The 18,257-nt window shown below is 36.0% G+C and overlaps 1 protein-coding gene across 5 annotated transcripts in view; it reads left to right on the top strand.

Annotated features, from left to right (window-relative positions):
• Positions 1-18,257, top strand: part of NPAS3 (neuronal PAS domain protein 3) — a 1,088,682-nt gene that overhangs the window by 1,046,220 nt on the left and 24,205 nt on the right. For all 5 annotated transcript variants that reach the window (XM_031949273.1, XM_031949272.1, XM_031949275.1 and 2 more), the window contains one exon: positions 2,447-2,553. In XM_031949273.1, the coding sequence (XP_031805133.1) occupies positions 2,447-2,553 (107 nt within the window). The remainder of the gene's footprint in view (positions 1-2,446; positions 2,554-18,257) is intronic.

The following is an 18,257-nucleotide window of genomic DNA, read 5'->3' as shown; positions in this document are numbered from 1 at the left end:
CTTAGGCAAGTCACTTAACCCTATTTGCCAAAGAGGTAGCTAGGTTTACTCAGTGGATAGAATGCTGATACTAGAATGAGGAAGACCTAAGTTCTAAAATATTTATTCACTGTGTAATCTTTGGCAAGTAACTTAGCTTCTGCCTGTTTCAGTTTGCTCAACTATAAGACAAGGATAATAATTGTACTTACCTGACAAGGTTATCATGATGATAAAATGAAATATTTGTAAAGTGTTCTTGCAAATTTTGAAATGCTATAGAAATATTAAGCAATTAATTAATTAAAACAACCCATAAGATATTTTTAATACCAAAAGTTGAAGTTTCTGTATCATGCACAAGGTAGTTGTGAGGATCAAATGATATAATATGTGAAAAGCATTTTATATAGTGCCTGATACATAGTAGGCACCTAATACATACTTGCTGCCTCCATTAGCCTACAGTTATTGCTTAAAGCTTTTAGTTTACTCTCCAAATTTGAGTTTATCATTCTTATTAAGATTGCCTGTGCTTGACCTCACAAAAAGCAAAAGTATTAAGCTTTGGGATTATTTGGAGATCTAGACCTGGAAAGGATTTCAAAGCCTTCTTGCTTTACAGATTAGGAGACTGAAGTATAGGGAAGACAAGTGACATCTCTGAGATCAACCAATAAGATTTGATGGGGTTGGGGGAGAAGGACTATGACGGCAAAAACAGTGCTTTCTCTGCCAAACCAAGTTGCAACCCTTGGAACATTAAGAAAATTTCAAAGAAACCATCATACATCTTTCTAAAATGGCTCTCTGGTTCCCTCCACTGCAGGAAGAGGAAGCAAGCTTATGCTGAAAAAAAAAAATCCTTAATTGTTTTGGTAAAATTCCCACCTACCCTAAAATATTACTTTTTAGCTCAGGACCCATAAAGCATTTTTAAACCAGTCCTACTTTGACCAAGAATTCTATTTTAATCAAAACACATTTTTAAAATGGTTAGGTATTGTGTAAGCCACTGAGAAGATATTGTCTGTGTTTGTATGTGTATACATATATATCTATATATTTTTGTAAATATCATTCAGCACTTATGAGTTTCCAAGCTTGGGACCATGAGCACTGAATTCTAAATAAATTGTGTCAATGGTTTCTCAAACTATCTACACTTGGAAAAAGATTCCATTCACATTTGGACAGTTATAGTAAACCTGGTCAAAATCTTCCTTGAAAACCTGACTAGACAGGGTTAATTCAAGAAAAGAAGGAAAGAAGTGAGGAAGGAAGAGGGAGGGAGGGAGGAAGGAAGGAAGGAAAGAAGGAAGGAAGGAAGGGAGGGAGGGAGGAAGGAAGGAAGGAAGGGAAGAAGGGAAGAAGGGAGGAAGGGGGAAGGAAGGAAGAGAGGGAGAAAAAGAAAGAAAGAAAGAAAGAAAGAAAGAAAGAAAGAAAGAAAGAAAGAAAGAAAGAAAGAAAGAAAGAAAGAAAGAAAGAAAGAAAGAAAGAAAGAAAGAAAGAAAGAAAAAAAAGAAGAGGATCAGAAGGGAGACAGAGGGGAGGGAATCAACAAACAAAATCATTTTAGATTTTGGATCTGAGAAGCAGAATCTCATCCTGGGGGTTATAGGGAAGGATGAAACATTTTGAAATGTCTCTGTAAATCAGGCAGGTTCCCCCAACATGTTTTCCAATTTTGGTTATATTTTTCTGTATTCTTGCCCGAGGACATTGACATCTGGACAGTCAATGGCAATGCCTTACACATACATACTGTAGAACCCAGGCCAAGAAAAGAAGCAAAAATGGCTTAAAACTTTCTATGTGGAATCAACCACAAAGTCCCACTTAAAAGAGCCAGGAGTGAAAGCCGAGTTCCCAAATGACTCAGACGAAAAAAGATAACACCCCCAGGCATCTGTATGTCTCAGCATTTAAATTATATCCCTTGAAATGTCAGTTTGGACTTTGTGCCAAGAAACGTTTGGGAGCTCTTTTTCATGAAAATACCCAAAAGAAGACCAATCTGTTTAAATGAAAAGTGTCTCTAATCATTTAGTAAAAACAGAACATGTTTTTATTTTATTATGTAACCTTGAATTATCTTGCCTTTTAATGAGGATTTTTGTATTGTTGTTGATGCTGTTCTCTAATTTCATAGAATTATGTTGACTAAATAGGCAGTCCACCAGCCCCCCAAAAATGATGTTTTGTCCTACTTCCAAATTACTAAAACATATTAGCTTATATTTGCCATTTGGGTAAAATGCAAATATCCATTATATTTTAAATAATCTTATCTCTGCAGATTTCTCTCTCCAATAAAGAGTTACAAAAACTTCCAAAGATGAGTAAACTTGGTGTAATGAAAAATGTTTTGGTGGACTTCTCTTTCTAAGTCATTGACGGTTCCTATATTTTTCATCCTTTCTAAATTATAGCCTCTGTGTGTGTGTGTGTTTTTTTTTCTCTGCAGGATTAGTGATTACATGGATCTGACCCCTGTAGATATTGTAGGGAAAAGATGTTACCACTTCATCCACGCCGAAGATGTGGAAGGAATCAGGCATAGTCACTTAGACTGTAAGTATTTCCTTTATGTCAAAATAATCTGGTCTGGTACCTTCATCTTACTCTGATTCATGTTTATTTTCTGTCCTAATTTGTCCCTTTTTCCTCTTGGGGAGACCGTTTCTCCAAAAGAGAAGCCAAGGATCTCTTCAGAAAATGTGAGAGGTGTAAACATTCTATTGAAAGTAAAGTTTGAGAAGCAGAAAGTTTGGATTTTCAGATACTTACTCCAAGTGGGACACTTAAGGTGGTGCCATAGTGCACAGAGTGCCAGGTCTGGAATCAGGAAGACTCACTCATCTTCCTGAGTTCAAAGCAGGTTTTAGACTTTATTAGCTGTGTGATCCTGGACAAGTCACTTAACCCTGTTTGCCTCAGTTTCCTCAGCTGAAAAGTGATCTGGATAAGGAAATGGAAAACCATTTCAGTGTCCAAATGGGATCATAAAAGTGGGACATAACTCGATGATAACAATAAACAATAAACTCTAAGTGGCTAAGCCCTTATGTGTCATTTGAACCCTGAAACAGGGAAATCCATTGAAAGGGGACTCTGCCTTGATGTTCACACTTCTTAAATAATTTCAGCTTTTGTGCTTGCAACTTTAGCTCCAAATATGCATGGGGGAAAGGGGAGGAAGATAAAGAAGATAAAAATCCAAATAGGAGAGAACCACATAAAAACCCCTGCTTATGTTTGTATTTAAAAGGGGGTGGTGAGGGGGAACGGCAGAAGTAGTTCATAGCATATCAAAGTGTTGCCTTTGTCCTTCCCCAGTTACAACCCTGCCCGACTGCAATGTCTGTTCACTTTGTTTCTGGAGAGGGGATTATTCAGATTAACAGACACCTCCATCCCCCTTCTCCTGGCGGGGTAGAAACCAATCTCAGCTCTTTGAATCTGATCCCAAGATCTTGACCCTGAGATTGAACTCCCTGGCACATAAGATAGCTGAGCATATGAGCTAGCCAGAACCTAGTGTGAGAGCAATAACCTATTCGGGGTGGTTCACAGGCGGTTTTCCTAGGTCTCTGCTGAAAGGTGGCTGTGTAGATGCACTGAGAGCCATTGGGGAAGCATCCCCGGAGTCTCAGAAGGCTAAGAGTCAGTCACTTCATAGTCCTTGAGGGAACCTGGGATTTACAGACCCTTCCTACCCCTGTGGAGGGGGAGGAGTACCTTTCTGCCCATTCCGTGGGCTCTTATTAAAAATGTAAGCTCATACTAATAGTTATATTATTTTAAAGTAAGCTTTAGAGGTCCTCATTCTTATTGGGGGTTGTAAATGAATTTGGGAGTGATAAAATAGATGAGAATTTTTAAAAATTCACTTAGTAAAAGCCAACAAAATAAACATGCTTTTGTTGAGCATGTTAAATTCACTTAAATGTTTGTTTCTTTCTTTTTTCAATTCCTTACCTGAAACTCGGTAATGAAATATGAGATTTTAAAACCCTAAATAGTACACCGAGATACAAAAAACTGACACCCCCTTTCCTTAAAAAAAACCCCCACAAAACTGGAGGAAAGAGGGTTAAGTCTTAAGGTTAGAATGGCCTAGATTAAAGAATTACCTTTGATACAGGCGAGCATTGTGACTACAGGAAAGTCATTTGAACTTCTCAGTGCCCTTGGCAATCCCTGAAGACTGCAAGTTCCATGTTAATAATTATACAGAGTAATGATCTAGTTCAAACCAAAACATCCCTTCTCTGAAGTCTCCTACCCTACCCCCAAATTATACCATCTCATCTATCTTTAACAGGTTTTCTGTTGAGGTGGATAGGTGAAGCATTGGATAGAGAATTGGAATTGGCTTCAGGAAAATCCAAGTTCAAATCCTGCCTCAGATACTTACTCTCTGTGTGACTCTGTACAAGTCACACCTCTGAGTCTCAATTTTCTCATCTCTAAAATGGGGGTAATAATGGCATCTAACTCACAAGATTGTTATGAGGATGGAATGAGATAACATTTTTAATGTTTTGAAACTTTAAAGCAGTATAGAAATGTTAGTTACTATTATTATTACTATTGCAGTAATACTTGGAGAAATAGTGCACTGTGTTTAGCTCTCCAGGGAAGCATTTTCTGTGCAAATGGACTCCCCTTGTTAGATTATTTTTCATCAGGCTCCATCTTTAGCCCTGAGCAGATCAGTGGTTAAAGAATACATTTGTTCCTTAGAATGAATTTGCTTCTTAAGTGTCATGTATCATCAAAGTATATATCTCCTCAATTAACTGGGGGGGGGGGGAGGAATTAATGATGCTCCCCAAGAAGAAACAATGGGGTCTTTGTAGCTGAGATACAAAACAGAAGGACTTTTGGAGGAAAGCATGAATAAACTTTTGGATAAGTATAGACAAGTATCCAAGAATTTGAAAAAAACTTTTCATAGATATTGTGTCTCTGTGTGTATCTGGATGGATTTTTTTCCCATTTTGCAACCCTAATTGAAGTCTAAATTCATCAACCTAATACTAACAACAACAACAACAACAAAGATTCCTGTCATCCTTAGCTATTGCCTGGAAAATGTGGAAATCTTTCTGGGATTTGATTTACAGCTATGACACAATTCCTCAGTGAACAAAGGCAGTTCATTTCTTTCCATGAAGCAAAAGATCTCCAACAAATATATTGTATTCTCTTCCCTCAATTCTATTTTTATCTCATTTCCAACATTCAAAGTAATCTGAGATTTGTAAAAATAATCATTCCATTCACTCTGCTCTCTATCCCCTGATTTTTCTAGGTGTCTCGCTCCCTAACATACAGAAAAGTCTGCTTTCAGATTTTGTCTCTTTATTATTTCTTTTGGTTACAATTTGGAAAGGAAACTCCTATTGTCATCCAAGCTCTTGTTTTGTGATTTTACCTGCTTGCAATGATTGAGCTCACCCTTTTAAATCATACACGCAACTTCTAATTTTGGTTTCTTTTAATAACCTTAAACACATTAAAAACAAATAGAATGAGTTGATAATTCCAAACAGTAAAATACACTTCACGTATTTAGCTATCATGCTGTGGAATAACTCTGCAATGTCAAGTATCACACAATTAGTAAAACTGTAGGGGGAAAAAAGAAGTGTTTTGATCCTGAGGAATTTTGATCCTAATCAGATTGAAATTTCCACGCTCTTGTAGTGTTTAATATCTTCAATCACAAAAAAATCAAACTGATTCCAATGTCGAGGGTTTTTTTTTTCATTCTGTGACTGAAATAAAATGCTAAAATATACAGATGCATCTAATTTTTGTACAATAAACATTAACATCATTATAAAGTAAGATTAAGTCTAAATGTGTGTGGTGGAATGACTGATGTTTACCTAATTCTCAAGCCAAAGCCATCCTGGTAACAAAATGACAGACTATGTAATAGATGTTGGTTCATAAGCAAGGGAAAGAAAAGGCAGAAGTGTAGGGATTTAACAGAGCATTTAGCTTGTCCTAAACTCTAGACTATCACTGAGAGGTCTCACTGGTGTCCTGGCTGAAGAAAGTCATGATGCATAGAAGCATTTCAGAAATGAGATACAATTCTAATCAAAAGGATTTAAAACTTAAAAATAATTTCGGTATATAATTCCTGGATTTTATTCATGAAAGAAAAGTTTTAGCTATTTGGTAATAATTCATATGATTTGGTGACTTAGTCTGCTTTCTGTTGTCCATGAAGCAGTTAAAATCACCTGCTGCTTTATGGATGAAAGGATGACTGAGCAGTCTTTAGGAATGTATTTACTCTTGACATGGGTATATAGAAATCCATTACATGAACTCTTCTGAATTGCTCATTATGCTAACCACCCCTAAGGATGAAGATTAGGTTAAGGAAAGAAGTTGAGAGATAGAACAGAATCTCAGCTACAAACGATCTTCAGTTAATTCTGGAAAACTGCACTAGGACACTAGAATAGTTATTCATTAGCTTAACGCAGACTGCTCCCAGGGCTCTCATTCTGTGAGGTAGAAAAGTTCCCAAAGGTCACATCCCAAGAGAATTTTACCCTACGTTCATTCATTCTACAAGTATTTAGTAAATGTCTACTACATTCCAGACACTGTGCTAGATATTGGGGATTCTAAGACACAAAGGAATTTTGAATTGCTGGAACTTTTCAAGGGCTTGTGTTGATGGTTTTAAGAACTTTTTCATAATAGGTCCTCATTTTTTTTTGTAGTTCCTCTTTTCCTATTAACCTGAAATCATTTAACCAACCTCTCCAACTTCCTTTGTCCATTAGGTAACAATAACTCTCATAATTAAATGAGGATAATTTTTTTTCCTATTTGGTTTCTATTTGGTTATCCCTAACCAGATAACTGCAGTCTGATGGCCTGCATAGGGTTCATAGGAATCATGGAGCTCAAGATCCTGAGCTGAAACTTTTCTAAATTTGAAATAAATTCTAATAATGTGATTGACTAGTGAAATTCTGGGGCCTTGCTTCTCTGATGGTACCTCCTTCTTCTAGCTAGAAAAATGAGGTTGATGCATGAGCCAAGGGAAGCTTCACTGAAATGATGTTATCTTATTTAAAACAGTATTTTATTTTTTCAAACAAATGCAGAGATAATTTTTAATATTCACCTTTGCAAAACTTTGTGTTTCAAAATTTTTCCTCCCCCTCTTGCCTCCCTTCCCAACTCAGAAAGGAATATAATATAGGTTAAATATGTACAATTCTTCTAAACATATTTCCGTATCTGCCATGTTGCACAAGAAAAATCAGACCAAAAGGGGAAAAACATAAGAAAGAAAAAACAAGCAAGCAAGCAAACAAACAAACAACAACAAAGAATGAAAATACTTTGATTTATGTTCAGTCTCCATAGTTCTCTCTCTGACTGGGGATGGCACTTTCCATCACAAATCTATTGGGATTGCCTTGAATCACCTCATTATTGAAAAGAGCTTTCTCCATCACAGTTGATTATTACATAATCTTGTTACTATATACAATGTTCTCTTGGTTCTGCTTATTTCACTCAACATCAGTTCATGTAAGTCTTTCCAGAAAAATCACATTGTCAAGGGGAAGTCATGCTCTTGAATTAGAACTCCTATTCCTGGGACCTGGTGACCATTTCCTCCACCTACTTCTTGCCTAATCCTTGAGGTAAACCGGAAAATCAGAAAAGCAAAACAAGCTTTGCTATTCTATTTCTGCTTGTTTTGAGTAGGTTAATTTGCCTTGTTGCCCAAATCACCTTGTTGTTCACAAAGTTCTTTGAACATTAAGTCATGAGTGACCTTCTGAGACCAAGAAGGAATGGACTAAGAAAACTTTGTCCCTCTAATGCTTTCAGCCATCAAGAGCCATGGCTTCTAGAGTGTGAAGAAGACTTCTAGATGTTAGGAACCACAAATAGAGAAGGTGCGGAAAGGGGTGAATGGCAACAGTTGTCCCTTTCTAGAAATAATGATAGAGAGGGAAACTGTGAAATGGTATTCTCAGACTGAGAGGGGAAAACACATTAGGTCATGCATTTGGGTGATATTGGAAAGAGTGACCTCCTTCACAGATCTTTGAGGGTGTTAAATACTTAAGCTTCTATACTTCCTATTTCTTAATTAAAATTTTCAATTCTTCTCTGCAAACTAATATATAGCAATGGAGTATAATGCATCCAATGCAGTTTTGCATCAATAACCCCTCTACTTTGCTCCTAGTGGAGCCTCTTTGCCAAATGCAATCCGACTGTTTAATGCAGCACTAATTAGGCTATCCCCATTCCAGTCTGTAGGCGCTCCATTGTAATTCTTTCCAGCTCATTTTTTTTCCACCCCAGAGCATCAATCAAAGTAAGTGCCCTGCCTGCCTAAGTAACAGAAGATGTCCTCCACGCATTTGTCATATGCCACAAAAACAAAGGGGGGATTTAATTGTTGATTTGGGTGTATTCGGTTGTCCCTTAGAGCAAATGAAAGCTGCAAGAGAAAAAAAAAGGAGGGAAAAGGAAAGTTTGGCAGATGAGCCAATTGCAGCTTCCAAAGGGAGTATTTTTCTGTTTTTAGTCTTTCTTCCAAGCTGAATCTTCAGAGCTTTCTTAACTGCATGGCCACTTGCTGGATGTTTGAGGATCCCCCCCCCAAAGCAAATTAGTTATCTTCCCTCTTCCCTATGAATGTTAAAAAATCTAAAGATAGAAAAAATATGCAATAACAACCAAACCTTGCTTTCTTTGGTAGTCAAGTTGACTCATTTTGTTTCTTTTCAATAACTAAAAAGGCTCTCATTTGGAGGTAACATTGGGCTGTATTTTTAAGGAAAACTTAATTGGCATTCTATTTTTGTTTGCAAATATGCTTTGTTTGAGAATATAAGGACAGAAAGAACAAAGATAAGGAAAATTACTTTCAGTCCTACATGAGTATTCTGAGACAGGCCTAACTCAGTCCAGTCCAGAGTGATTCAGGCTCAGGGTTAAAGTACAGTGAGATATTTGTAAATGAAAAGAAAAAATAGATCAAGGTCAGGTTCATTTCTAGTTAAAAGAACATAGGATTTTTACATGCCATCTACCCAATATCTAAATGATCCTGGGAATCATATCCCCATTCAGTGTTCTCATGACCCCTAATCCCTGAGAGCCCCATTAGGGGAATGATCCTCAGTTTTGGCCCTTTAGAAGTTTCTGGTGAGAAACTGTTAATTTCTTCTGTGTGGTTCAGATAGAGACTTCCTGTTACTTCATCTAGGAAATCAAGATTACCAAGTCAGTTAAAGAATTCCCTTCAGGAGAATTCCAAGTCATCATGACTATGAAAAAACAATTTCACCTTCTACCGTATCATTAACACCTCCCCCTACCCCCCCACCAATGATTCCTTTTCTACTCAAGGGAAGAGAAATCTCCCACTTAAGGTAGATCTGAACCATTTTTATAGAACCATCCAAAGGGACAGAAACTTCAAGACCTAAACAACTTAAAATAGGGAATGGAATAGGGAAGGACAGAAAAAGATTAACTGGAATTATGTACAAATGTAGTTCATCATTATCACATGAACCTTCCTGGAAAATAGATCCAAGAATCCATTGAAACAGGAGATCCCTTCTCCTACTTGTTGGAATAGTGCTAATTTTTTCAAAGATATACTCTGGGAGATAGAATATCCAACCTCAGTGATTAGGAATATCATGACAAAATTGCTACTTTAAAAGTCTATTCCATGTTATTTATTTATTTTTTTAGTGAGAATAATGTGATTGAAAATGTATCATTATTTTCTAAAGTCTTGGCTTAAGATTGCAGTATTGTGATGCAAAGGTCTAGTTCTAAGTTAAGTTATTCAAATAGTTGGTTTTAATGGTTGTCATAACTTAAAAAAAGAAGAAAAAAGAAAAGCTACCTAATAAAGACACATGAATCCAAATAAAATAAAAGTCTATTCCAGCATTCAACCATATTAAATTCTCAAGTAAAAGTGTAGAAGATGAAAGACCCACTAAATATGATGGCGAAGGGCCTAATTTCAAACTTCCTTTGCAATAAAATGAGTTTTTTCATTAAAATCAATGATAGAGGGGAGGGCCAGTAAGAAAGAAGAATATGTTCTGTAAGCTCTATGATGAGGACTACCATGATGGAGGATTTAATGGAACTAGAGTCTTATAACCTGAATAAGTATCAACTGCAGTAAGGGCAAATCCTTGGTCTATCCTTTGAGATAGAGGAAGAGGGACAATATAAGCAAAGTGCTAATTGGAGACAAGCTGAGAACCTCATGGAGTCATATTATACTGATCTTTTAAAGCTGGATGCTCAAGTGGACATGAGGCTCACCATTAAGCAGAATTCCTCATTTGAGGGGATCATATGATAATGTGCCACCATAGCATAGCATCATGGTGACTATACCTAGTTTGATGATATACTCAGTTCCCAATTTCCACTAGATCACAAATGTATCTCTACAGGCTAATCAAAATTCCTCTAAAACCTCTAATACCAATTCCCCATAGGCTGGATTTTTTAATGTTTAGGCAACAAGGAAGCCAAATGGACACCCCCCCCCTTTAAAGGACCAGTCAGACTATATAAAAACTTGTTTTACATCAGAAAGCTAATACAGCCCTACAGCAGGGGGTCAGCAAACTATGGCTTGAGGCTCTTGCTATTTTTGTATAGCCTGCTACAAGCAAAGAATATTTTTTATATTTTTTTTAATTCAAGAAAACTTTATTTTAAAACAGAAAACCCATTCTGAGCTCCCAGGGCTTTACAAAAACAAACATAGATCCAAATTAGGCTGTAGTATCCCCATCCCTGCTATACAGCACTATTAATATCAAGTTAGTTTTAAATTGGCTTCATACCACTATATAACATTAAAAAAAATCTTTTCTAGTCTTTGCAATTGTGTTTGACTCTTCCTGACTTAACTTAGAATTTTCTTAGCAAAGATGATAGAGTGGTTTGTCCTTTCCTTTTCCAGATGGGGAAACTGAGGCAAACGAGTTGCTCAGGGTCACAGCTAATGTCTGAGGCCACATTTGAACTCAGGAAGATATACTGATGATTCACATTTGCATAGCTTTAATTAATGATTTTCAAAGCACTTTTTGTCCAGTACTTGAGGATATAAGTAATATAGACTATATAAGTAGCATACCCATTTTATAGATGAGAAAACTGAAGATCAGAAAGTTAAAGTGAGTTTTCAGGGTCACACAGCTAATAAATTTCTATTTTCTTTATTGATATAAAAATCTGCCTTTGACAAACTCACAGACTTAAGATACAGGAGCCAAATGTAAGTCAGGCATATCTCCTTCCATTGCTTCATTTAATATAATGATGTTATTATAGTTAGAAATTTGACAGGGGTCATTTATGATCCCAAATGGTTTCTTTCCTGGAGAGTGTTATCCAGAGTGCATCATATCTGGGGAGTAGAAAGTGAACTCTTATGTCCTTGAACATAGAGGTGCTTCATTCCAATTCCATTTGAATACATTTAACCAACATTTAGGCAATGGTGAATAGACTTTTTGAGTATTTAAAGTCAATGCTTAAAGTCAGCTGGGCAAGATAAGGAGAATGATCTAGTTCATGGCAGATTAAACCTTTTAATATCAATGACCCAAAAAGTTATGAACAAAAGAACATAGACTCATAGATCATAGAGGAAGTTAACAAAAGTAAATGTTAGCTGGCAGTCATTGGAATTAACATGTAAAGGAAATTCATTTTTATCATCTTGCGATTTAAGAGTATATATGTATATATATATATATACAGCTTCAAGAAGGAATTTAGCAACAACAACAATAATAATAGCTAACATTTAATTAGCACTTACTATGTACCAAGCACTTTAGAATAGTTCTCTCACAACTCTGGGATATAGGTATTATTATTATCCTCGATTCAGAGAAATGGAAGCTGAGGCAAAATGATTTGCCCTTGGTCATACAATTAGTAAGTATCTAAAATCACATTTGAACTCTGGTCTTGCTGATTCTAGGATCAGTGTCCTGTCCACTGCACCATTTAGTTTTGTGGAAAATATACTGAGTTTGCAGTAAATAAACCTAGTTTCAAACCAATTCTGCCTTTTCCTCTCTGACTGAGTAAATAAGTACGTTCAGCGCTTGTAAAGGGACAAAAAATTCCTCTGAGAAGCATCAGAACAAAATGTAAAAACCATTTTCATTTTGATCAAATGGTGATGTCCATGGGATTATCTTTCAGCTAACTGAAGAACTAGGAAGAGGTGGGTTTTGTTTCATTATGCTTTTCAAATGGTTTTTAGTTTTTTCCGGAGTAAATTCTCCTCTGACTGTAGCATTTATCCTTGGACTTGATGCATTAGGATACAATTCTGATATATGTTGTCTGAGGCTTTATTTTTTGCCTTTGTCTTCCCAATCAATCAGTAGTTCTACAACATTTTTTTAAAAGTCCTGCCTGAGATTTTGGGGAGAGAGGAAAAGAAGGAGCCTTTTGCTATTATCAGACAACACCAAGCAGAAAAAAAAGAGAAAAAGAAATAAATACATTTTAGAAAATATTTGTAAATTATCATCTTTTTCCCTCTATAATATATATAAATGAAATGGTGCTAGGCAGAAAGTAATGTGAAAAAAATCTGGTGAATTTAGTGAAATGCAAGTATAATATGAGACAACTGTGTTTTATATGGCAGGCAAAAAAAAAAAAAAAAAGTGACCTTAGGCTATATTAGGAGAAGCTTAGTGTTAAGAACAAAAGAGGAGAGAATCTGTCTCATGCCCTGAGCAGACTATATCTGTAGTACTGTCTCTGCTTCCAGGCACCATATTTTAGGAAAGACATTGACAACATGGGAAGTAGTATAGTATAGTAGAAAGAGAAGTGATTTTAGAGTTGCAGAGTATATAGTAGAAGGGATTTTAGAGGCAAAATTTTAGACTGATTTAATGACTTTAGGTTCAAATCCCAATTCTGACACTTAAGATTTATGGGACATTAAATAAATCATTTAGACTTTCTGGACCTTAGTTCCCTAATTGTATATAGGAGTGTGTTCTTTTCATAATTGAGTGATGTTGCTAATTTATAGGAGCAGAGACCAAAAAACAAATGTAAAACTTATGTATGAAAAACACTGGGAGAGAAAGATAATGCACTTACTGAGGAAGGATGGTGTCAGTTCTTTTTTCCCATGTTGTATATGACCAACAGGAGAACTTTGAAATAATTACCTTAGAAATTCTGAATCCCAAACCTGTTTTATGATTATCTTACACATGTATATTGTCTGATTGTGGCCAAGTTAGCAAAGATAAATATTTGGCATGGTGTTAGTAATCACTATAAGTTAGAATAAGGCTTCTCACTGAGGTTCTAAGAAAGATTGGTCAATGAAAAACCCCCACTGATCCTGGTGTTATAGAGGCTATTATTATCTCGCTATCCTAGGTTCTGAAAACCCCTTAGAACCCAATCAACAGTACAGAAGTTCTTCAGTCCCAGGATACTGGTCTTGATCATTATGAAAAAGCAAAACATTACCTTAACAGAAAAGAAATTATCTTGTGCTCCAGAACAGGAATGGCAAGATCTAAGAGGACAATGACCATTCCCACCATATCAGAGAGGTCTGACCTAGCAGCAAACAATCCCAGCCTGGAAGTAGACAGTGTTCCATTAGATTGTCAGCTCTTTGAGAGCACAGACTGACCCTTACTTCTTTTTGTAGCACAGGACCTGGCACATAGTAGGATCTTAAGGAATACTTATTGACCGACTAACAATCCAGTTAGCAGTTTGCCTTAGCAACAGAGCCACCCATTCTCAGTGAAACTTTGTGAAGATATTCATTCAGTAAAGGAAAAAATGCATCAAGGTCTACAGCTACAGAATTGAAAGGTAGTTGGCCACATGGATTCCCTGCACAGGTGCCTAACATAATAGTTTTAATTTGTTCTCACTCACGTACACAGTTTGCATTAGTAGAAGAATGCACCTTACATTTATTTGTAGGTGGAATGGTATGCGATTATTATTATTGCTTTTCCTTTTGAGTAAATGCTTTGATTAAGAAGTAACCGATTTGTTACTATCAATTGGCTGATTTGTTTTTGGAAAGCACATTGTTGGGGACTTAAAAGCTAGTGCTAAGACAGTACTAACCCATCAAGATTACCCAGCTACCCCTAGAGTCCTCAGATTAGTTATAGCAATTACTTATCCTGGAACCCAACCTGCTAGAATTGGTGCACATTGGGAAATGAGTGTGTTGTGTATGTGGGGGAGGGACAAAGATGTAAAATTTAAAGTAAAATGAGAGACTAGATGACTTCTAACATCCATTCCATCTCAAAATCTATGTGACTATCAATTAGATAAAGCCTAATTGAGGAATTTTTTAATCAAGTGAGGATGGGTTGTAAGAAAGAAGGATGAGAATACTTTAAAGCATCATAGCAAACTTTACAATATTTAGAGAGTTTTCATGTAGAACAAAGATTAATTAGATTTATTGTGCTTGTCCCCAGAGGGCAGAAGTAGGAACAATGGGTTATAGTTAAACAAAGTCATATTTTTACTCTATATAAGAAAGAAATTCTTAATGAATAGAACTGTCCAAAGGGTGGAATTGACCTCCTCATGAGTAAATTAATCACTAGAGGTCTTCAGGAAGCAGTTGGGCAATCATTTGTCAGGGATGTTTTAGAGGAGATGTTGGGCTTTACTTATGAGTTTGGACCAAATGACCTCTGATATTTCTTCAGAATTCAAAGTCCCATAATTCTGTGACCTCCTCACCAATCAACTCTAAAACTCTCATAACTGAGTATCCATGTACTTCATATATACATAACACATCCTTTAAACTGGAATAAAACAAAAGAAACTTTTCTTTTATGAGTATTTCTTAATGGCTGTGTATTATTCTCTTTATGAAATAAAAGGCCTCAAACTTTGGTTCTCATAATTTTGGTTTGTTTTTAAATTATCCTTCTAGACCTGAGATTGAAATAATACATTTTCCATCTTTTTTTCCGTCAATCTAAAAATAAATTCATAGACAAAAGAGGATCAGATGTGGTCCTTCCTAAACCTCCTTCTAGTAAAGAGATTGGCAAGCCTTATCTAATTTATAGTTTTAGAGAGATGTTTATAGTGCTGAGAGTTTGTATTTGACCAGGATCAATAATAAGAATTATAGGCAACAATTGAACCCAGATCTTCTTGATTTCTACTAGTCATGCTTCCTGTCAGTGTTTAAACCTTTTTATTGGTCTATAATCTCTAACTTCTTATTTTTAAGGCATGGGAGTAGTCACCTTAACTTATATTTTTAGAGGAAACTACATGGATTTTATATATGAATATATACATATATATATGCCAAAATCAATATGACTTAATAGACAAAATTTTGGAATTAGAATAAAAAAGATATAGATTAAAATCCCACTTCTGACACTTATTAGCTATGTGAACTTGGGCAAATTGTTTTTACCTCACTAAGTCTTTATAAAATGAGGGTTTGCACTAAATGATTTGTAGAGTATCTTTCACCTCTATGTCTTTAATTCCATGAAAGATCTATTGTGGGAGCAACATTAATATTAGTAAAATTTTCACTAGGGGCAGCTAGGTGGTGCAGTGAATAGAGTGCCTAGCTCTAGAGTCAGGAGGACCTGAGTTCAAATTTGACCTCAAATACTTAACACTTACTAGCTGTGTGACTCTGGGCAAACCTCTTAAATCAAATTGCCTTGCCCTCCCCCCCAAAAAAAAGATTTTCATTAAGATAGGATCCTAACTGTCAATTCTTCCTTATCCTACTCCAAAACTACCTTAACTTCTCTGTTTTTAATAACTCTAAGATGAAAGTAAAAAATTAAATTTCTGGCCCCTTTCCCTCATCCTTAGCCAGATTTCCTGACACTAAGTCACCCCATCATGATTCCTGCTACTTCTCTGAATATCTTCCTGTGTTACCTTTACTTCTTCCTATTTCTCTTGCTTACTTTGCATACTCTAGAACACAGGAAACTTAGTGGTTAGATGATCAGCTTTTTTACTGTATTTTACTGTATAGTGGACTGCTTTCTTTTTTTTTTTTTTTTTTTTTTTTTTTTTTTTTTGGTGCTCAGTGTGGAGAAGGTGTTAGGGGAGAGAACTCTATTTTACTTAGTCTTTTCTATAAATATCTTTTTACAAGCTAACTGTTTCTTCTGACTGACTAGAAATAAAGTAAATATACCAATAAGGGCTCATAAGCTACAGTGTTAGTATTTCAACCCTTAACCTGCCTTAAGGCAGAGATGGTCATCCCCTGGAGTTTCCAGCCTAAGAGTGAGAATTGGGGTAGGGTTAACCCAAATGAATGCCACATTTTGAATTATAGTTTTGCCAACAAGTTTCATAGTATTATAAGCTTAGAAATGGAAGGAACCTTATGGGTTATTTAATCCAGCCCCATCTTTTTTTCAGATGAAAATCAGAGAGGTAAAGGGGCTAGTCTACATTTAGGAAATAGCAAAGCTATGGTTTCTACCTAAGTCTTCTGACAAACCCAGTGTTCTTTCTACTGAGAACCATACTGCATTGATTAATTTGGCTAAATCTAAAACAGGTGACCTTTATATGGCAGAAAGAATTGTGGAAGCTAAAAAAATAAAATAAAATAAAATAAATGATCTGCCATCAGCTTTTCAGAAGGGCAACAGGAAATGTAGAATACTACATCTGAACACGACTTGTGAATCATAAAACCAGGAATTCTCTGTTTCAGATGATTAGTTTATTTCTTTTTATCTTTGGACACAATGTTTTCCACATTTTAAAAAAAGCTTTAGCCTTCAACTCAGTGTTTTAGGGCCAAGAGAGAGGAAATGGGAAAAAAAACTATCAAATAGACATGTTCTTAATCAATTAAAAGTTTTCTGCATGATTCAATATTAACAGTTAATAAAAATCTATCAATCGGCAGTGGTGTTGAGAAAACCTCTTCTGAGCATATAAATCACACATATGGCAATTCAAGCAGGGCCTGTCATTAGTGTATTAGTGGGGGAAATCCATAGATGATACATAGTCACTCCTTGTGCATCCATGGGTCTCCTGTCCTATTGCTCATAATTCAGTTTAAGTATCAAACATCATTAAACTTTACTAAATATTGCTCAGCACTTAGATTTTTTTAAACTAAAAACCAATTTGTGGATGCCTGCTTGCTATTTAAAACATCTAACTCACTAATTGCAAAATCTATAGAAAAGTCTCCACAGCATCAAAGGCTCAGTTGATCCTCTGAACAGTTTATAAATGAAAAACTGTCTCTTCTTCAAGCAAATAAAGGCCTTAATGCACTTTTTCTGGCTGTGATGCTATTTTTCCTGTGGGTTTTCAAAATGACCTTCCTGTAAGCATCAAGGACTATAACTTTTCAGATAAAGAAACTTGTTCATGTTTTAAGTCTATGCCAGGTTCATTCCCCTGTAGCCCACAGTTTCAAAAGCAAGGAAAAAGTAATCTGGAATTTAGAATGGAGGAGGGGGGAAAAAAAGGGAAAAAAACCCCTCTGTTTCCAGAATGAAGTTACCCTGTCAGCCTGCCTTGGGCCTTAGGTGGAGAAGCAGAGATTAAAGAGTCAGTATTCTTTTTCATGTTTCATCTGCCAGTTTTGTGAATGTAGAAAAAAAAAGAACCAGTGGCTACAGCTAAGCACCCAACTGTGGTATTAAGTACAGAGTTTCTCCCCCCACCCCACCCTGTTGCAGTAAATGTAAAAAAAAATTTTTGCCAGTTTACAGAAGAAGAAGCATGCTAAGGATGCTCCCCAGCCATTGATAAAGGTACTTCAAGGAGATTGAACAGAGAGCCACAGATGCAGCCCTCATATAGACCTTAAAGATAATGACCCACTTTGTTTGATTATGTGAATTCAAAGTGTTAAATCTCAGATGATCTCATCATTTCCTATTTATTCTATACTTACCTGAATGCACCATGTATTGCAGCTTTATTAATACACATGCAAGCTACCAAAAATGTCCTTTTGTTAGACTCTTTGCTGAAAAGGCTGCTTTTGATAGAAGCCTCCGTCTCTTCTTCAAGCTGAATTGACCTGACTTCCTTCTTTCAGACACACAATTCGCTATTTAGAATGTTTGGCTTTAGTTTGGTGGAGAAGCCCAACAGGAAAGAAACCATATTCTCCGTTTTTCACCATATTTCTGAAAACAAACTTGTAC

Source organism: Sarcophilus harrisii, chromosome 2, assembly GCF_902635505.1.
Source record: "Sarcophilus harrisii chromosome 2, mSarHar1.11, whole genome shotgun sequence".
In the NCBI taxonomy this organism is placed as follows: Eukaryota; Metazoa; Chordata; class Mammalia; order Dasyuromorphia; family Dasyuridae; genus Sarcophilus; species Sarcophilus harrisii.
This window is presented reverse-complemented; position numbering and strand designations above follow the sequence as displayed.